The sequence below is a fragment of the Alligator mississippiensis genome, chromosome 4 (genome assembly GCF_030867095.1).
Source record: "Alligator mississippiensis isolate rAllMis1 chromosome 4, rAllMis1, whole genome shotgun sequence".
NCBI lineage: Eukaryota > Metazoa > Chordata > Crocodylia > Alligatoridae > Alligator > Alligator mississippiensis.
In genome coordinates this window covers 136,385,110-136,407,222 of record NC_081827.1, presented here as the reverse complement: position 1 = coordinate 136,407,222, position 22,113 = coordinate 136,385,110, and the positions used below count along the sequence as shown (strand labels likewise).

At 46.4% G+C, this 22,113-nt stretch overlaps 1 protein-coding gene across 1 annotated transcript in view; it reads right to left on the bottom strand.

Annotated features, from left to right (window-relative positions):
• Positions 1-12,630, bottom strand: part of LOC102565131 (tetratricopeptide repeat protein 38) — a 42,056-nt gene extending 29,426 nt beyond the window's left edge. Inside the window, exons 1-6 of the mRNA XM_006267889.4 lie at positions 12,527-12,630; positions 8,482-8,559; positions 8,124-8,205; positions 6,090-6,261; positions 3,810-3,983; positions 372-447 (exon numbers count right to left, since the gene is read on the bottom strand). Coding sequence (XP_006267951.1) covers positions 372-447; positions 3,810-3,983; positions 6,090-6,261; positions 8,124-8,205; positions 8,482-8,559; positions 12,527-12,550 — 606 coding nt within the window. The 5' untranslated portion in view covers positions 12,551-12,630. The remainder of the gene's footprint in view (positions 1-371; positions 448-3,809; positions 3,984-6,089; positions 6,262-8,123; positions 8,206-8,481; positions 8,560-12,526) is intronic.
• Positions 12,631-22,113: the final 9,483 nt, after the last annotated feature.

Genomic DNA, 22,113 nt, shown 5'->3' with positions numbered 1-22,113 from the left:
TTCTTTCAAGGTCAGTTATTTTAAATATGCTTCCCACTTCCATGTGTTCAGAGAGAGCAGGGTCTGACAGTAAGGAGTAGGGGAAGGGGCTGCAGGGGGAAGAAGTTGGAAGGTGCAGGGGCTACCTGACCTCCAATATTTATTTTTCCTGCTATATCAGTGGGAGAAGGAAAAATTCAAGACAAACCTCCAATAATTAGATTCTATACCTGGAAAAATTATAAGAAATTTATACTTTTTCCATATAAAGAATTTAATTCTGGGGGGGTCATCTTATATTTGAGTAAATACGGTATTTCTCAAATGAACATTTCCATATAAAATAGGATTACAAAGTTCAAAGGTTTTAGCACCAACAGCAGCCTGTTTACCTCATTGGCAAGCTTTTCAGCCTGATCAAACAAGTTAGTTTCCATCAGTCCAAAAGAGAACATCCCCTTCACGTAGCTAAACAAAGGAAAATAAAAAACATTAGAAGGATGGCACTTGTCTTGTAAAACTTTAGATGTGTATGTGACACAAAATATTTAATTCATTGCAAATTGTAATACTCAACAACAGAAAGAGAAAGAACTCAGAGCTGATTTTTGTGTAAAAATTAGAAATCCACCAAAGAAAAAGAATTGGTCATTTCTCACTGTATACTTATTAGGAAAAAATGTGTTCTATGCACTCTGCTAATTACAACTTCACAGAGAACTCTTTATGATGCAAAGTACGATTTTAAAACAAACCACATATATGTGTTCAATGAAAAAAATGTATGCGATCTGTACAAGATTCTATACACATATTTCTACATGATTCAGTATATGTGGCATTATACTATTTTCCCAATTTAATTTTTCAGTGAAAAGAATCTACAGAGAAGGAAGAACACTTTAAAAATGGTACTTATTCCAAGGCAAAAAGGAAACATTAAGGGTATATTTAAACAGCAAGATATCCACAAACTCTGAGCTCAAGGAGAAGCAAACCATTCTTCCCCCACTACACTGTTTGATCTAAGGTCTATCAAACCTGGGTTACTCATGTCCACACTGTGCTTACTTTCGCTTCAATACAGTATTAGGACTGATGGGAGCATATCCCAGGCTCTCTACAGAGTGGAGCCTTTCCAAGAATTGGTCTGCAGGACGACTTAACTTTTCTTAATATTTTTAAACTACAACAAGTCAGATGTAGATCAAATCCTATGGGCAAAAATCCTGACTAAAAGAACACAAGGACAATGAACAGGCTGCCTAGGAAAGTGGTGGAATTTCCTTTGCTGGATATTTTGAAGAGGAGGCTGGATATCTGGGATGGTTTAAGAGGAGCTTAACTTGCATCTGTGAACCATGAGTTCCATTCCAGCCCTAGGATTCTAGGATTTTTTGGTGGCCCTAAGGATAGATGTTATTTTAGCCTGCCCCTATATATAGCTGGCCTGCCCTGCAATGTGCTCAGTTTTCTGCATATGTAGTGAAGGTGAGACTCATGGATCATTTGGAGAGTAAGAGAGCCTTTTGGGCATGACAGAAACATGCAAGGGGGTTACTTCCCTGCCAAGGAAGCACTTCCATCATTTGATGACTGGCAAGGGCCTTTTTGTGAACCTTTGAATCCAGTCCCCTATGTTTGCAGGCAATTGATTTTCAAAGGATCCTCATGATCATCCACTCCATCTCCTCACACACCACAGCCACAAAAAAACCAAAACAAAATAACTATAATTTGCCAAATGTACATAGAGCAGAGAGAACAAAGAAGCTTGCAATGACTTGACCACTGCAGTGGCAAAGAATTTGTTAGGTTAGAACATGCTTAGATGGTAAGGATCACACCCCGTGATATAAGAAAGGCAAAATATCCCACAGTCCTGGCCAATATGACCTGGGAGAACAATTCCTTCCTGACCCCAAATTTGGGGACTGATATGACACTGACTGCATGAGCAAGACTCTTTCGCCTGGTATCAAGACTTAGTTTTTATAAAACTAGCAAGCGCATATGAACACCACAGGCAAACTTCCAGCTCAAACTGTAAAGAACTGCAGATTGGCCTCAGACTAGAGTAGGGGTGTCCAACTTCTGAGTGGGCAAGTCACACTGCTCCTGGGCTGTATCAGCCTAGGGGTGGTGGCAAGAATGAAAGCAGCAGTAGGAGCACATGATGGAGGGAGGTGGCAATAGGCGGGCAAGGGAAATGGCTCTCAGACCCATGGAGGGAAGCATGGGGAGCCAAGAAGGTAAGGGCGGTGGGAGCCTGTGGGCCATGAGTTAACCACTTGCAGGCTACGTGCAGCCTGAAGGCTACTATTTGGACAACTGTGCTTTAGAGGAATGTGAAAAAATTATAGAAGCCAAATAAGGTCTTTTTGAGAGAAAAACATTCCTTTTAAAATCAGACAACATTCTGACCCTTTTTAAAATCAGCAGACTTGAAATCTAAGTGTACTGTGCACCTCCCACATGAAGATCAAATTTAATTTCAATAAAGTTATGGAGATAGTATCTTGAAATCTTCATATCATTTACACTGATTATCTTTATCCTATCATACAAGGCCTTCCATTCTACCCCTTCCTCCTGTCTTTTCCCGTTCTAGTTTATGAAGCTGTACTCAGACTACAAAGCGCCACCACACAGAAGATTTCACTACTTTCTCAGCAGTTGCAGAGTGGTGGTGATGGAATGGGCACTCAGAAGGCCAAAGGCAAGACTTTGCTTCCAAACCTGTTTGGGTATAAAACTTACAAATGCTGCTATGCCACATGCAAGTCTGCACAGGTAGGTGAGTATTGCTGCACAGCATGAATCCTTGATCCTGGTGGACTTCTTAGCCAGTTTGCACTACCAGAAGTGCCTCATCTATGCAGTATTAGGGAGCACAGGGTGCTGCTACTGAGATTACTAGGAATACTTACTGGGAATACTAGGATTAGGATTAGTCACTAGGATTATTAAAATATGGCTGGGTTGGCTAGGCCCCAGCCCTGCATGATTTGGCTTCATGGTTTGCTAAATACAATATCTTTCAATTTAAAGAAACAACAAATGAGTGTAACTAGAGAGCCTTTAATCACTGTCAAGCAGCTGATCAGACTGCCTATCAGAGGGGAAGCCTACAGGGGCTTATACATCCTGTATATGATCAGGCAATTACATTTTTTATACTTCTGTTGTACACTGAACAACTACAAAAACCAACCAGATCCTAATGATTCCATATTAAAAATTGATCACTGGTTACTGCAGAGATACCCATGCAGGTATACCCTATTTCATTACTTTGGTATGTGTACCAGTTAGTTATCCCAGCATTTTTGAACCACCCTGTTTTCCTAAAATATCCCACTCAACTCATCTTCCAGCTGTAATCTGCAAGGCCTTGAAACTCCCTGCTCATTGTATTTTTGGCAGCCTAACCGAGCCCAGTCACCTTCTGGAAGGCAGAAGGAAGTGGGGGAACTTGGGCTAGAAACAGGCGTTACCAAATTAAGCAGAACAGATATACCGCACTGCTGATCCATTTCACTGGGACAAGCAGATATTGCCCATTCTCTCACCTGTTGATACTGTGGGAAAATGAGTGATGTTCCCCACTTAGATGCACTCTGGAGATTCTTCAGGGTGTGTCCTCAGGGCACATTCTTTTATACACTGGCAGTTCAGTTTACCTTATTCATATACATTTGGAAAGGCTACAATGATAATCAGCATACATATACAATCCCAAAACACACTGCTGACCAAAAATAACCAAAGCACAGACGCACCAGATATAAGGAATCCAAAACAATAATTGAAGACAACTTATCACATACCTGCTCAGAGGAATATTAGGTAACCAGTGAGGATAAACACGGGCAACAGAGTCTCGCATTTGAATACTATGGCCCAGGTAAAAATAAGTGTCATGGGAAAATTTGAGCGCTAGCATGTCAGTTGGGTGGTCCTGTAGAATCTGCTCCCATACTGCACAAGCTTTGGGAAGTTGCCTAGTGATAGGAAATTATATTAATCGTCAATATAGCCATCAAAATTAAAGTGCCTCCCTCTATTATTCCTTCCAAACTTGTGTTACTCTCTGGCAAGTAGGAAACCCAATGACAAATTATAGTTTACTACCTTGCAGGAATTTCCTAATTTTTAGATGCATGAGAACATCAGATATATTGTTTTCAACACATACCTTCTCAGAGCTGGTATTAGGGAAAATGGTGTCCTGGACAAACTTGCATTTGGGCACCCCTCCCAGCCCGCACTCCCCTGAACCCCCCTCCCTGCACTTCCCACTCCAAATCAGTGATACTGCTGAAGACAGAGGCAGGGAAGCAGATGCATGGGGTATAGTCCAGTGGGGAGGCAGAGTGGCATGGTGCACCAGGAAGGTGGGCGGCAGGCACTGCTGCTGCTGTGCAAGAGCAAAGTGAGTGGACTGGAGCACCCACTACCCTAACCCCTGGCTTCTCCTGAGCAACAGCTGGAGGTGGGGGGCAGGCTGGGCTCGGCACCACTCCTCTGCCTGGGACAGAGATCAGTCATGGCAAAGGAATGGAGCAGGGGGAAAGCGCTACTGTGAGCATGGGCTGTTCACACAAGTGTGGCACCCCCTTGACTATAGCATTCTAGGTGGTCGCCCACCCTTAAGGTCAGCTCTGCATCTTCTTCTAGACCAGGGGTCAAGTACACAGGGCAGGGACAGATCCAGCCAACAAGAGCCATATCACCTGGCCCATGGAGCTCCTGGAGGGGACATGAATTTGGGGGCAAGGTGAGCAGAGGTGGGACCTGTCACTGAAATCCAGGCTACAGAGCCCAGGGGGCACATTTCAGTGGCAGAGATGCACACAAGTGACAGCTGTGCTAATCCCTACAGCTCCCTAAACTGACACAGCTTCTTATCCCGCTGCCACCATCTGTCACCCCATTGGCAAAGATGGGTTAAGTTCCAGCTTGCAAGGAGCCCTGTGGTGTGAACATGACTTGGGATGGGGGCGCAGTTTGACACCTCTGTTCTAGACAAGTACAAGCTTGTTTGCTATTAATGTACTACAAAGGAGGGAAAACTTGAATTATTGTTAAGCCCCTGCAAGTTGACCCATGTAGGAAGACTTCAGTTTGCAGACAGCTGCAGTGGAATCAATGTAGCTCCCCATAAATGCAAGAGTTTTCCCATGTAATTCAGATTTGCAGGAGTCATGGACAACTGTATGATAGAGTATTGTATTTACTCAGTTCTAAGGCAAAGTGTGTGCCCCCCCGATTCATCATAGGGTCAAAAAACTCCTCATTGTAAAATCACCTATCACAACTGAGGGCTGTGAGAACAGGCTGTGCAGGGAGCCCAGCTGGGGCAGTGACAGCAGCAGCAGCAGCAGCAGCAGCAGCTCTGTTCCCTGCTTAGGTTCCCTCCTCCATCTCCTCCCCTCCACCAGGGCAGGGAAGGATGAGTCTCCATTTTGCTGCTGCTGTGGTCTCCAGCCTACCCCATGCTGCAGGAAACAGCTGTGTTGGGAACCTGGCTCTGCATTGCACAGATTTCTCCTGTTGTGCCCTGCTCCCTTCCCCTCTCCCCATGAAAGGGGAGGGAGCAGGGAAGGGTAGGATAAATCTGCGGTGCAGAGCTGGGCTCCCAGCAAATCTGCTCCTGCACCATGGGGCAGGACTGGCTCTAGGGCTCTACCTGTGCCTGAATCAGTGGGGAAAGCAGCAAGAACAGGAGGTAAATAGAACAGGGGGCAAGGGATGAAGGACAGGATGCCTGCTCCCCTGCCTCTGCTTTCCCCCACCCATTTCCCCACAACCTGCCCCCTCATTTCTGCTTTTCCCATTGCCTGCCCCCTGCTTCCCCATTTAAAACATGCACCCCACAGTGTGTGGGGAAAGGAGCATATTGTATGTGAGAAAATATGGCAATATCATTCACTAGCTGTATTAGAGTGGCACTGCTATCTAATCTGGAAGAAACATTTTACAGAATACTCAAATGGAATGAAAGACAAACAGCAAAATGCAAATACAAATGGTGATAATGTATATAGTTTGAATGGTAAAGGAAAACTGTTCCTTCCTTCTCACTGCCATTAAAACCAACCACTTACCCACGTGCAAAAAAATCTACTGCAGACACATGTAGTTTCTCCCTTTCAGTCAATGACTGTGATTTTGAGAGAGCCACCATCTTCTTTACTGCACTGTCCAGCTCTTTATCTAACCGCACTGAAGTTCCAGTGCCAACCAGATCCAAGCCGTTAGCAATCACGTGTCCCATTGCTGAAAGAAGTGACAGATACCAGCTTCAGACATGCATAATTGCAGGTAGCCTGGCAAGCACAATAAATGTGGGCTAAACTACTGATGTATTTTTCAGTGACGTCGTACCAGCAAACAGTTGTGCCAAAAGCTGGTAAGGATCTTACAGAAAGCCCAAATCACACACTAGCAGGACCCTGGAATTTTCTTTGCCAGTAAACTGGCTACTTTCAAATTCTCCTTCAACATCCCAACAACCCGCCTCTGTTCCCAAATACCAACCTTAGTATTAGGAACAGTATTAGGTACCAGTGCTGTTTCAGCCTATCTAGAACTTTTGGAACCCATTTCCCCCGCTGTACTTTATAATGGCCTATGCACAAGAGAAACAATGGAATGCAGATCACAGACAGACCCAGAGGCACCATAAAATAAGAATTCAGAGGGGTCCCGATATCTGGGTGGCAGAAGGAGATGCAGAACATTGTACCTTGTCCCAAACACTACTAAAAGTTACATTAGTCTTCAAGAGAGTCACCACAGGGCATCATCTCAGTTATAATAAAGAAAAAGAGAAATCACAAGCAAAAAAGTTTGGATTAAGAGAGGAGATGCCCAGAGGTTCAAAATTGGTGAACTGTTCATTTTACTAGCTGTGATGTACATCACAGAGAAGCAACACATTTCTCTCAGACTGGTTCTGCTCACTGCTCAATATCCTCTGTAAGTTTGCCTTTCTATGAGTTTCCTCCCACAGGCTAGGCCTACGAAATCTGGCAGAGGTAGAGCTGCAGCATGATAGTTACTATTTTGCTACAGATAAATAGTCAGTGAGGCTCCCTCTCTCCAGCTGTTTAACTCCTTTTATCATCCCCTTGTTATTAACAAGATATCACGTTCAAATATTGCTCAATGCAGCAAGGTCAGACTAGCCAGCACAAGTTGTTTGGCATTCTATTCTGCATCTATAGTCTCTGCTATGAGCCAAATTCTTCTCAAAATGCATGCTAATTCAAGAATGGAATGGAAACCAGAGACTTTTTAATACCTTTGTCTTGTCTATGTACAGAAACGTCGCAAAAGACTGTGAAGAAGATATAAAACAAATGTTGATGACTTCAAATGCTTTTTATAATGATTTTATCTTACTTAACCAACCAACCAAATAATCCTACAATGACCAACTTTCATTCACAGTCCTTTGTACTCATTAAAAGATACTCCACTATGCAGCCTGAGGATTAACATCTTCTTTACCATTAACTTCTTCCCTTACATACACAATCATGCATTACTGCCACCACTCTCATCTTTCAGCAGGTGTTTGCGTAGTACCATTTCCTTCTGATGGCTTAACCAGTGCAACCAAATTCCAAATCCAAATTATCTTTCTGTGTACCATCAAATTACTGACTTTTTGTTTTTACTGATACATTCCATAATCATTTTATTGGGCTAATTACTATTTCTCCTGCTAGCTATTGAAAAGAGAAGTAAAACAGAGACGAGAGACTATAAGGAAGAAAATGTACTGGGGAAGACAAAAAAGCTGTCCAGACCATAAATGTTATCCTAAACTGGCCCTTCTGTTGGGCAAAATCAGTTAGGCAGAAGGAAACATAAATTTGCACCTTATAGACCAACTAAATGTATAGCTTTCATAAGCAGAGGGCTTACTTCATAAGATATAGCAGAGATGAAGCAGAGATAGCATAGCATAAGCTTTCGTAAGCAGATGGCTTACTCCATCAGATGAAACAATTCCAATTTGCAGGACTCAGGGGGCCTGAGTGTTGTCCTCTCACCTATCTTTGTTGTTACACATTAGCAGTAAACCTTTCTTTACAATACAAACAATACAATAATCAAAAGGTTATACTTACTAAAATTTGGATCTGCTGCATTTAACTTGGAGAGACATCCCTCAATGCCTCCTAGGCTCTGATCACTGGCCCATGTTGCATACTGCAATACAGAATGACACTGACTAGAAATTTAGTGGAACTGAGTTTCTTTTCATTGTCCTGAGCAAAATTAAAAAGTCAGTCACATAAATGGTAAAAGAGAACAGATTTTAAATTCAAAAATACTTATCAAACACATAATCAGAAAAACGCTGGGGAACTCTGGTTCTTAGAACTGTGGTTTAATCCTAACTCTTCTTTCAGTCTGGATTTTGGACATCAACTGCAACAATGTGATTCTTTGAATACCCACTTAATCCAAATGCTTCTGTCATACCTGAGTCAGTATGGCATCAAACATCTTGCAGGCCTCATTACTAGTCGTGGATAGAGCAAGTCCAGCATCCTGCCAGGCCTGAAAAACCATGAACATGTGAGATCTTTTAACTCAATATACACTGATCTCTCAGATAGTATATTTGTTAAGACATAGGAACTGAAGTAACAAGTTTCCAGCAATGTCTTTCACCTACCTAAAAAAGGCTGACAGGACAATGTGAATAGCCATACACTCATTTTACTCAACTGAAATCATGACTAGAGAATCCTATGAAAGGGGATAGCAAGGGAAGAATGGTAATGACAGAAGAAAAGATAAAATAAATTGTATAGTAAAACATCCTGTGTGGTTTTGTAACTCTAGGTTAGTTATCCAGACTGAGGAATACATACTATTGGGGTTAAGCAGCAAACACCACAGATCACACACAAAAAAAAAAAAATAGGAAAAACAGCTACATGGTAGCAAAATCTTCCACTCAGAATAGTTCCACGAATGGCCAAATTATCTGCCAATTCCCTCAAGTGAATGGAGTTAATGTCAACAAAGAATGCAGCCCAAGAACTTACTCAGAGGGCTATTTGCTAAAGACGAAATGCAACACAGAAACACTGAAAGAATTAAGCTGCACAGAATTTCACAACAGATTATATAACATCCTCTTTGGATAAACTGTACAACAAAAATCTCATTGTGATAACTGAGATTTTAGATCTTGCACACTGATTTTATAACCAAGAAAACAGAATGAAAACCTCATTTTTTTCCTGGTTTAAATTATGTATACGTTACATAATAGGGTAGCTGGCAAATTGGTTCATGATTGCCTTTATGAGTCTCCCTAAGAGAAACCCACTAGCAAGATGGAACCCCTCTCCCCCATCATTCTGAAAAATACCTAATTACTATAAGATGGTTTGTGTAACCTTAATTGTGATCCTTCATGCATATGCATATAGCATTTAATAGTATATTTATGTTTGTCCCAGAAGATGCATTATGACACAGATGGTATGGGAAATCTTAAAGCTGTCCTAAACTTTCAGGTGCTTGCCTTTACAATCTATACAGCGTTCTTTTGATACCATTTTTTCATACGCAGCCTAAAACTATGTTGACCACTTTCATTTGTGTTCCTTTATTAAAGCCAATAAATGCTTTTAACACTAAGCACCTCAGGGCACAGACTCACATCTAACACATTTTATCCACTGAGAAATCCTATAGACACTTGCAGAGCTATACAAATAATGATAGTCAAAACTAATTTCCTTCCACTACATAGATTTTATAGAAAAATAGAAGTGAAATGACTTGGGACCCACTTAATCCATTTTCCTACTAATGGAGGATTATTCCTGGTCAAAAGCTGTTTACAGTATTTGTCCAGTGTCAGTTTACAGTTTAAACAGCATTTTGATTCTAACTCAATTGTGAAAATTTGAAGTAACTAGCAAAGACATAAATTTTAAAAGCATACTCAAGGGTTTAATTTAAATGTCACAAACAAACAGTTGTAAGTACTTGCATGTTCAAATTACAAGTCTAAAAGGGTTATCTTGGAGTATAAATTTTCATCTTTTGTTTAGTATTTGTCATTTATACAGATACATGACAAAAGGCAGGAAAAAAGGAGGGAATAGAGGCAAGTAGGCTGTACTATCATATGTATCATAACAATAAAGCTCTGCATGCATTAACCTTGCTTTTTTAAATTCTTTCACCATTGCTAATACTGATGCAGTTCAACAGGTGGCATCAAGCACAGGAATGCTACTGTAGAGAAGGTGTCCGACAGCAGGCCACATTATAACAAACCCTAAGTCTTGTCTGCACTAATGGTCCCATCACTTCTAATGCCAGTGAAGCTGCATCAGTGTGAGCCCAGATAGAAAACTTTATCAGAGGTCCTGTTGGTATAGGCCAGTCTGCTCAACCTTTTGGCCCCACCAGCCAAATGAGTGGTGCAGAGCCAGTCCACAGGCTGGATTGGACCATGCACCCCAGGGTTGGGCTTGTATGCCCAGATCCAGACTCCACTCCCCCTATCCAGCCCTGCATGCCAGGATTGGGACCCTGGGACCCTACGCTGCTTCTGCCTGGCCTTACATGCCAGGATCAGGGCCCCAGGACCCTGTGCTACCTCTGTTCAGTCCTGTTTACAGGCTCAGGGACCCAGGAACCTATGCTGCCACTACCTGGTCTTACGTGTGTGAGTCGATACCCTGGGACCCTGCACCACCTCCGCTGGACTCTGCCTGCCAGAATTGGGTCCTGGGCCCTACATACACCACCTCCACCCAGTCTCACATATGGGAATAATGGCTCCAGGACCCTGCCCTGCTTCTGCCCAGTACCATGTAGGTAGATGGGGTCCCACACCGCTTTGGGTGCTGGATGAAGCATGCAGGGTCACAACCTGTGGGAAGCCCTGCAGGATAGATGACAGAACGCCAGGGACTAAATCTGGCCCATAGGCCGGGCCCTGTAGGCTCCAGCGCTCTTGATCTCACGGTGCCCCAAGATGCCGCAGCAGCCTGGTTGAGAATCACTGACCTAGATGGACAATTTCTACTGACACCGACTAGGAAACATGGAAAATGTTCTCTTAGTCCCATTTTAACTGATTATAAAATAACTGTTTTCCTTTGGATACATAAGCGTTGCCTTTATCTGAAAGTGGAATGACATCTCAACTCTCCTCTCTGCTCACCCTGACTGCTGAGTACTGCAAACTCCCTGGACTGAACAAGCTACAACTTTTCAAGGCACAAAAGCAGCATGCACTCAGAAACCTGAAGGCAAAGACATGTGATCAGCATTTGTACCCAGGCCTTGAAGATGTGGACATTAGAACTGGTTAAGAGTTAAGATTTGATTGGCTCTGGGAAAACAAAAGATTGATCAGTGGGGAAGGAATGGGATATGTGCTGTTAATAAAATATTCATGGAAAGAGCAGAGGAGTGGGGGCAATTTCAGACGGGGTTTTGCTTGGTAGGACGTAGTCCATCTGTGTGGAAAAGCACCTTGGTGTAAAACCCTGGTACCAAATAGCATGCTCATACAGCCCCCTTGAATCAGGGACTCTCAACCAGGGCAGCTGGGGGAGCGGGGGGTCACGAGATCATAGACAATGAGGGCTGGAAACAACCTCAGGAAGTCATTTAGTCCAACCCCCTGCTCAAAGCAGGACCAGCCCCAACTGGATCATCCCAGCTATGGCTTTGTCTACCTAGGTCTTAAAAACCTCTAGGATGGAGACTCCACAGCCTCTCTGGGGAACCTGTTCCAGTGCTTTACTGCCCTGCAAGTGAAAGTTTTCCCTAATATCTAACCCAAACTTCCCTTGCTGCAATTTGAGACCATTGCTCCTTGTTCTGTCATCTGCCACCACTGAGACAGTCTAGCTCCATCCTCCTTGTAATCCCATTCAGGTAGAAGCATAGAAAATGAGGGCTGGAAGGGATGTGAGGAGGTCACATCTAGTCCAACCCCTTGCTCAGAGCAGGACCCTCCCCAACTATTTCACTCCAGCCAGGGCTCTGTCAGCCGGGTCTTAACAACCTCCAAGGCCGGAGATGCCCCTCACCAGCCCCAAACACAGGTGACCCGCTCCAGTGCTTCACCAGAGACAGCTGAGGACTGCTGTCAAAGCTCCCTCAATCTTCTCCCGTCCGGACTAAGTCAGCCCGGGTCGCTCAGGCTCTCAGCTCCAGGGACGGTGCCGCAGGGGGGAAGCACTGGCCCGCGAGACACGCAAAGATTTCCGCCGGGGCAGCGACAGCCCGGGGACCAGCCCCAGGTCTCTGCACCACAGGCCGCTCCTCCCCTTCTGGCCTGGAGGGAAGCGAACGCGAGGGCTGCCCTTGACCCGGCGCCGGGAGCCTACAAGGGGTGCGAGCCACAGCGCGGGACAGCGAGGGCGAGCGCGCTTCCCGGGGCAGGAGGCTCCGGGCCCCGCGCTGCCCCCACTGCCCAGCCGGGCACACTGAGCCCGAAGCGGCGGCTTCCCTCACCCGCCCGCCCGCCCGCGCCCCGCACCTGGCAGTCCCGCAGCGGCGCCATGATCCAGATCCAGCCCCAGCCCCAGCCCTGCCCAGCGATCGGCCCAGGACTGCCCTGCCCGGCCCGGCCCGCCTTTGGGCGGGGACAAGGAGGAGCAGGGACCGCCTCCGTCCCGCCCGGCCGTCCGCGGCGTGCTGCGAGGGAGGGGAAGCGGGTCGCGCCCCGGGGCTGGAGTTGGCTCCTTGTTCCCGGTCCTGGGTCAAAGCTCCGGCCCGTGCGAGGCAGGGGGGAGGCGGGGCGGGGCGGGGCCGGGCCGAAGCGCCCCGGTGTCCCCGCGAAGGTCTGTGAGATCCAGGTGAACGTTTGGCCGGGACCTGAGAGCTGTACATGTAATAAACAGCCAGACGAAGATCCACGGGGCATGCGGCTGCGCCTCGCTTGGATTCCTGCTCCACCCAAAATGTACAGGAAACTGCTTGGCAGTGGCAGCATCACTTCGGTGCAGGCGGCAGTGAGGGTGTCGCTTGACGGTGGCTCAGCACAACCTACCTGATGCCTTCTCAACCCTGCCTGCCTGCCTTCCAGCGGCGTCACTGCCCCGCTCTCCTTTGTGAACTCTCAGGGCTCCACTAATCAAGCGGGTTATTCTTCTTTTCTGCAGTTCTGCTGCCTGCTCATACTCTTGGTAATGTAGCTCCCATTTCACAGGCCTGCAGACTGTTTTTAACTCTAGCTAAAAGCATCAACTCAGTTGTGGAAACAGAGATTCATAGATGGTAAAGGCCGGAAGATCATCGGGTCCAGCCCCCTGCACCAAGCACGAAAGACAACTGGGGGCCGGTTATGAAACATTAACTCTGTGAACGTTAACATAGACTTTCAGTTATCGGATGTGCTGTCAAGATGCTTGAGAAGACTTGATTTTCTTTCATGATTCTGAAGTTGTACAAGTAATTCTAAGAATTATAGAACTAAACAAATATCTTTTGATTTTTTTCTTGCCCAGTTTTTTGTGTTTTTAATACATAACATATGATAGAGCAAATTAATGTACACTCCAATAAAGTGTTTTTGCTTTGATATTAAACTGAATAATATAGCCCCAGGTCCCCAGCATATTAGTAAAGCTTCTAATTTCTTTTTACCTGGAGAAAAATGTGTATGATGATGCACTGCACCATCTGCACCCCATTTTTCAAGATCCTAAATATACCCATGGTAACAGCTATACTTTGTGAGGGACTTGCCTTAAGAATATCATACTGAATCACCAGTTCAGCAAGCATGCCACCTAGTGGATCACTAGGGTTGTGCAAAACGGAAGCGTTTCATTTTGACAATACAGTGTTTCGTTTCAACATTTGTTTCGAGTTAAAACAGCTGTTCCGTTTCGTTCCATCAAACGTTTTGCCGTTTCAACCCTGTTTCGGCATTTCGCCCATAGGCTATAATGGGAAAGGTTGAAACAGGCTATAACTTTGTCATTTCTGGCCAGATTTGGATAACACTTGCAGAAATGGTAGCCCCTTCTAAGGGCATGATGCATGCGAAGTTTCAAGAAGATAGGTGCAGGGGGTTCAGAGAAACTGCACCCCAAAATCATGAGAGCAAAACTCATGTCACGTGTACGTGCTAAGCCACAGTGGGGTCAAAACTGCAGAGATGGTAGCCCCTGCTGAGGCCACAAAGCCTGCCAAGTTTCAAGAAGATCAGTGCAGGGGGTTGGGGGGAACTGCACCTCAAGCTGCTGACAGGCAAAACTTGTGACATAGGTGACTATGTGTGTTAAGGAGCAGTGGGCTGAAAACTGCAGGGGTGGTGGCCCCTACTGAGGCCAAGGAGCCTGCCATGTTTCAAGGAGATAAATGGAGGGGTTTGAGGAAACTGCACCTCAAGCTGCAGACAAGCAAAACTCGTGACATGGGTGCTTGTGCAACTGTGTCTGTCTTGAGGCACGGGGGGACGGAGGGACATGGACTACTGCAGGCCTGGCTGCTAAGCTACTGTGTTACCAGTTACCAATCGATCATGATTCACTCAGGGACCAGCTCAATACACAGTAGCTAGCTACTACATAACCAGTTAGCGAGCATGGATTAACACCTACAAAAGGACAGACTAAGGAGAAGAAATAATCAATACAGGCAATCAATTTCCCCAAGACAGAGACAGTCAGTTGCACAAGCACCCATGTCATGAGTTTTGTCTGTCAGTAGCTAGGGGTGCAGGGCCCCAGAACCTCCCTGCTCCTCTCTCTTCGACAGCTGGCAGGCTTTGTGGCTGCAGCAGGGCCTAGCAGCCAGGCCTGCAGTAGTTTCTCCTCCCCTGTGCCCCAAGACAGACACAGTTGCACAAGCACATATGACACAAGTTTTGCCTGTCAGCAGCCAGAGGTGCAGGGCCCCAGAACCCAGAAGCCCCTGCACCCATCTCCTTGGCAGCTGGCAGGCTTCATGGCCTCAGCAGGGGCTAGCAGGCCTTCAGCTTTCACCCCTCTGCGCCTTAACACACACAGTGTCACCCACGTCACAAGTTTTGTTTGTCTAAAGCTTGAGGTTAAATTTCCCCCAAACTCCTATACTTATCTCTTTGAAACTTGGCAGGCTTCATGGCCTTATCAGGGGCTAGCATGCCTGCAGTTTTCACCCTGCTGTACCTTAACACACAAACGACACAGGTTTGGCTCTCAAGACTTTGGGGTGCAGTTTATCTGAACCCCCTTTAGCTATCTTCTTGAAACCTGGCACACTTTATGCTCTCAGACAGGGCTACCATTTCTGCAAGATTTATCCAAATCTGGCCAGAAATGATAAAGTTATAGGCTGTTTCATCCTTCCTCATAATAGCCTATGGGAGAAACTTCAAAACAGTGTTAAAACGCTGAAATGTTTCGACTTGCCTAGTTTTGTTTCAAGGCTGTTTTGACCATATCTGTTTTGTTTTGATTTTGCTGTTTCAAGCTTGAAACAGCCCTGAAATAAAACTGATGGTGAAATTTCGCACAGCCCTATGGATCACTAGTAGTACTACTTTCAGCCTCCTTGGTGTTTCTTTGAGGTCTTCCACTTAGGTAGGTGCTAGGATCAATTTTATTGCTATGGATCCATCCATTACCTTACAGTCCCCCTGGGTATTTTTGCTTCTGTGTTACATAGTTTCATAGTTGGTAGGGTCGGAAGGGACCTAAGCAGATCATCTAGTCTGACCCCCTTCTCTGGCAAAAGTTCCCCTTCTCTGGAATATGATGTCACTACAGCTTTCAATAATTGAAAAGTATTTTTGGGGGGGTAAAAATACAGGAAGCTGCTTCATATGCATGTAAGATAATATGGCACTGTGGTTTCACTCACTGTTGTTCTGATTTCCTATCAGCACTATCCTCTTCCCCCATTATCAACTCTAGACATATAGTCAACTGTCAATCCACTGGATCATGTTGTACACATAAGAGGTCTAATCAGGTGCCTGATGAATCCACTTGTGGCTGATGAGCCCTATTTGAGAGTGACACAGCTTGTTACAAGTTTAGCAAATATAAGTTGGGGTCCAAGTTTACAACGTGTTTCTTTCTTGCTTTGCTTCCTTCCTCTGGATCAAAGCTGCTTAATGTTGACCTGCACCCAGTGTTAGATGTTCCCTCCCTCCTTCTCCCAGCTTTCTACACTGACATTGAATGGCTTCGTATAATTTTTGCATATCATGGTACTATCACAGAGGGTGACCCTGTTTCCAGAACCATCTCAAATCTCACTGTACAAAATAGTCTTAGGGATATGGTCTCTTCCCATTCTCCTAACATGGCTGAGCCAGTGCAACCTCCTCCTCTGCATAGTGGTGTCTAAGTGAGTCAGTTCTGCATGCTCCAGCACCTCTGTATTTGGCATTCTGTCTTCCCACTTTATTTTTAAGATCTTGTGCAGGTATTTAATGTGGAAGCTGTTCAGTCTCCTGATGTACCTTGCATATGTAGTCCATGTTTCAGAATCATTAAGCAGGGATGACAGCATGCAAGTCTTGTAAATTTGCATCTTCACCTTAGTTGATGATTTGCTGTTATTCCATGTCTGTTTCTGTAATATCCTAAAATTCTTAGCTGCTTTTCTGATTCTGTTAGTTCAGTCTGAAGGTCAAGATTCCTGCTAATCATAGAAGCCATGCAGCAAAAGCTGTCAAAGACACCAAGAGATTTACCCTCCAGAGCAAGGGTGGGCAATTATTTTGGCTAGAGAGCCACTTACTGAGTTTTGGAGAGTTGTCAAGGGTTTTGGACAGTTGTCACATACAGTTTTCAAAGGTATTATGGCTAAGTGGCAACCACAGGCCTGAAGCCTGTCTTTGAGTGACATACCACAATGTGAGCATTTGCAAATGCTGTGACTGGCTTGATTTGCAGAACAGAGAAAACTCCATCTGTCTAATTGGACAAAATCAGTAAGAACAAGGCAGCCTTGTCAGCCAGAGCTAGAACAGCATTTTACCATGGGCAGAAAAGAGATAAGAAACCCTTCCTATTGCCCTGTTACTTTCTCAAAGATATGTTTTAACTAATTGGCACATTCTTGGCCTTTAAAAAAAATCTAGTTTAATCTGATTCTGAAAGTTTCAATGAAACAAAGACATTTAAATAAAACCAGAGATAATTTATTAGAATATTAAGATTATGTTTACCAGCCATTAGGGCTGTGTGAAGCTTCAGTAGCCAATTCGATTCAGAGAATTTTTGGCCCGATTTGGCAGCCAAATCTCCAAATTTGAATTGAATTGGGAGACCCAGTAAAAGGTCTGAATCAATTTGGAAGCCTCCAAATTGATCTGAAGAGATTTGGAGATTCAGAAGGCTTGCAGGAAACAGAAACTGAGAAGTGGGAGGGGAAGGGGGTGATCTTCCATATGTGGAAGAAGCCGAAAGCAGGGAAAGACTGTTCTGATACTGACATCTGTAGCTGGCCAGTGACTGTGAGCTTTCTCCGAGTTCCCTTCCAATCACAGTGCTTTGTGGGAGGGACATGGAAACAACATATCAAGCTGTGTCTGAGGTGATCTGTGCCTTTTGAGAGCTGCATCTCTCTTGGAGCAGCAGCATCTGAAAGGCTCTGGCTTGCTAACTAGTCTCTCTTTTTGTAAGTTGTATCCAATGCTTTCCTACTTACTCTTGCCTATAATCCCTGTTGCTATCCCTGTCCATTCCTTTCAACTTATTATTCCCCCCCCAAATCCTCTTATTTGTTCTTGTTAGTCTGTCTAGATTCTTCCCCCCCCTCCAAAAAAAAATCTGTGTTTTCCCTGACAGTGTGTCATCACTGCACCAGAAAGCACGCGCGCATGCACACGCTGCAGCATGCTGGAAAGGCAGGGGAGGGAGAGGGGGCAGAGAGACAGCTGCAAGTTCTCCCCACCTCAAACAGATGTACCCTTTTTCTTGGCAGCGATGAGTCTTCTGCTGCTAGTGGGAGCAAGGAGGTGGTAGCAGTGCCTGCACCTGCGCCACCACTAACCACCAGCAGCATGACATTCTCCACCCCAATTTCAGTTCCCAGCATGAGCCTTCCAGTGCCAGAGGAGGAGCTGGATCTGGAAGCAGAGGAGCCGAGGGCCATAGCAAGGGAAATTCTGGGGAAGGAGGGTGTAACAGGGGGCCTTCTTGGGGCTGATTTCTCAGTGGCCCACTATCTGTTTCTAGGCTAACTGCCTGCCTTCTCACCCGCCATGCCTTGTTGTTAATTAATTAATTGATGTTCTTTAAGCAGGAGGCAGCCCATTTCCTGCCCTGATGCCAGGGGGCACTATCTGCAACTCTGTTCCTTCCCTACACCACAGCCCAAGCCTTGCAGATGGCATCCAGATGTTATCAATATCACTGGCCCCACACTGGGCCCCAGAATCCTACTAGTTGAACCCCGCCTGGATTCCTCTCCTCAGGCGGCCTATTCAGCCTTCATCCTGGGCAGCATAGCTCCCTGAACTGCTTCCCCTTCGGGTGTGGTCCCCCCGGGACCTTTGGCTCACTAGCCCTGGCCCACCTCCAGGCCAGTCAGAACCCCAGGCCCTCAGCTCTTGGGCGTTCCTCGTAGCGGGCCCCTGGCCCTTTGACCCTTCTGTCCTGGCTCCAGCATTGACCAGTCAGCGGATGTCCAGATGTGGCCTCACTCTCTGTCTCTGGGGGTCCACCTTCCAGACCCTACAAAGGGAGTAACCCACCAGGTTGTAGGGGTTAGGGTTTAAGGCACCCCAACCCGCCTTTCACCAGGGTGATAACTGGCCTGGCATTTCCTGGGGGCTCCCGCACCACTGGGAGCCCCATGAGGCCACCCACTCCCAGCAGGGTGCAGTTTTAGGTCATGCCCAGGACCAGGAGCCTCCTGAACATCCCCTGCAGCTCCTCCTCCTTTACCTCCAGATGATACCAGAAGCTCTGTGGCCAAGCAGTGTTGTTGCCTCACCTTCCAGCAGTGAAATGCCCTGTTTATATGAGCAGCCCTGGATCTAAAATGGCTGCCCTCATCAAGCTCCTGCCGGCTGCTGTCTTCTGGCCCTTAAAGTGGCAGGCACAAACAGTGCCCTGCCACAGACGGAGAATCTGAGTTTGTGGTCCACACACCTCCAAGTTCCCCTACAGGCATGTCTCCTTTTTTGGAAGGCACTTTGAAGAAGGTTGTGGGGGCAGGTGGCTCAGCTCCTCCTGTTGTTGTGCCTTTGCCTGCTGAGGAGGGGGATAAGGCAAGATCCCCACCCTCAACCCAGAAGTGGTGGGTAGTGCAGTGTGGGATCATTTTGAGGTGGCAGATGATCCCAGATATGCTACCTGCCAGCACTGCCAAAGGCAGATCAGCCAGGGCGAGAATGTGAAACACTTCACCACCACAGCGATGCTGCTGTATCTCAGGAGGCAGCACTGCTTTGCCATTGTTCCTCCTCAGCCTGGCACCAGTGGGAGCATGCCCAAAAAGAAGTCCCCGTCTCGCTCCAAAGCCCCTGTCCCGCAGAAGCAGAGGCAGGCCACCCTGGACCAGTGGGGGAAAGGTGGAGACAAAGGGGGGCACGTTCCGAAGGCGAGCAAGGTCACCCAGAGCACTGGGGAGATTTTTGCTCTGGATGGCCAGCCCTTCTCCTTTGCTGAGTGGCCAGGGTTCAGGCAGCTCATAGCACTCATGGCCCCATCATACCAAGTGCCCATATGCACCACCTTTAGCAGGACAGTGGTGCCCTCCTTGTATGAGGCATGCAGGGAGTATTTGAGGGAGGAGCTGCACAAGGCACTTCACCTTGGACATGTGGAACAGCTGGGGCGGAGATCATGCCTACCTCTCCCTCACAGGGCACTGGTGCAATCAGTCAGGGCGTTGGTGGGCTCTCCTTCAAGTGGAGGTGATGGCTGAGTCCCACATGGCAAGGGAGATCATGATGGCCAAGAACCACATGGTGCAGGGGTGGTTTGTTGTGCAGTGCGAACTCACCCACGGGCTCATGGTCACTGACAATGGGGCCAATATGGTCAAGGCAGTGCATGATGCCAACTTTGTTGTGGCACACAAGTTTCACCTCATAGTCAGGGACACCTTGGAGGGGGACAGGCCTCCGGGTGGTGGCGCCGTCACTACGAGCCAAGCTCATTTTGAAATGCAGGAAGGTGGTGGGCTACTTCCACCAGAGCATCAAGGAGGGCAAGATGCTGCAGGACAAACAGGCAGAGCTGAGCATCCCACAGCACAAAACCATGCAGGATGGGGAGACTGATGACTCTGAAACTCATGCTAAGCTTGGACCTACTCACAAAAGTTAAAATACAGAATAATAATGCTAACTGCATATTGCAAGAGGATGCGAGTTCATGGCTAGGCCATCTAAGAAGAAATAATGAAGTATCTCTTCCAGCTTATCTTGCTATATTCAGAATGATTTCAAGCAGACTCCTAGGTGTCTGGTGTGTAACCATATGAAATGTCTATCCTTGATTAATTAGTATGGTAAATATTTCTTTTGTGACTAACTCGTGTTTATGTGCAGGAAAAGACATTCTCCATATGTAATAGATGTCTCCTCCTGATTTAGTATGTTTTTCCTAGCTGTTAATCAGTTTCTTGATATGTTTCAAACTAAGATAACCTCTTGTTACCGAAGAAGGTAACTCATTCAAATTAAAAATTTCTGATAACCAGTAATGAGCAGGTTTTTCCAGTCAATTACTGCTTGGGACTCTTTCTTGATTTACACAACTAAAAGAATGCTTTGAAGATGCTAAACTAAGGGTATAAAAAGGCAATAAAACAGCAAACAGTGCGTGCGCTTCAAGAGTGAGAAATCTCTCTGACACTAGCTGCTGATGCGCCCAACTTACTCGAGAAGTTGAAGAGAAACAGACCGCCTCTTTGTCACCTGTTTGGTGAGAAATCATCACCTTATAGCTAATTACTGGACTTTGATTTGGTTTAGCCTCACTTGACTTAATTTTAAATACTTATAGTAAATAAAGCCTTTCTGTCGTTCATCGAACGAGGTATCATGTCAATCCCTGGGCTAGTCCGGAATCCTAAGTTTTTATTGTTAACAGAGACTCAGTGGAACTCCATATACCTGATGCTGGAAAGGCTGGTTGAGCAACAGAAGGCATCCATGAAATGGCCTTGGTTAGGGAGATTGGGATCAGTGGCCCCCTTAACAAAACTGAGCAGGATACCATCTCCCAGATCTTGGTGGTCCTCAAGCCATTCCTCGAGGCTGCTGAGAGCCTTAGCACTGGCAATGCCGTCCTTAGCCAGGTGATCCCTGTAGTGAAGGAGCTTGAGAATCAAAATGAGAAGTCCCAGGGGACTGATGTTCCTGGCTGGCATAAGCCACTTTCACCAGAGGTGCAGGCACTGGTGAAGCAGCTGAAGGAGGGCATCAAAAAATTCCCGGATCTGTTGCAGTCCAGTACGGTCGACGTGCTGGCAGGCATGTATGACCTGAGGGTGAAGGTAAGCGTCTGCAGCAGCAAAACCCTCGATCACTGGACGGAGGTGCTGGTGAACAGATTCAGGAAGGCAGAAGGGCAGAGGCAGGGGGACGTGAAAGAGAGGGATCCACTTCCCTGTGCCAGCACTCCAACCACAAGCCAGTCTCCTCCACTACAGTCGCTGCCAATGTGGGCCAAGGGCATGGCTTCGATGTTGGGGTCCAGAGGCACCAGACCCCACCATCAGGCAGGTAGTGTGAAGGCCTCAGTGGCTACTTATCTTGCCAGGGACATGGAGCTGCTGCACTGTGACCCCTTGGCCTATTGGGTAACCCACAGCCAGGTGTGGCAGGATCTGGCGACAGGTTGCCCAGGGACACCTGTCCTGTCCACCAACCAGTGTTCCAAGTGAGAGGGTGTTCAGCATTGCTGGGGATGTTGTGACATCCCACTGCACCTCCTTGGATCCTGGTTTGGTGGAGTAGCTGGTGCTCCTGAAGGTGAACCTTCCACTGCTAGGGTTCCCCAAGCTCCACATGCAGACCGAGTGAGTGCCACCCTCCTCACTCTGCACCTATTTGCTTTTTTTATTTGCTTTTAGAAATTTGAGGTGCACTTTCTCAGAAACCTCTGCACCACTCTGCCTGAAACCTGGCAGGCCTCATGCCCTCATGAGGGGCTACCATCCCTG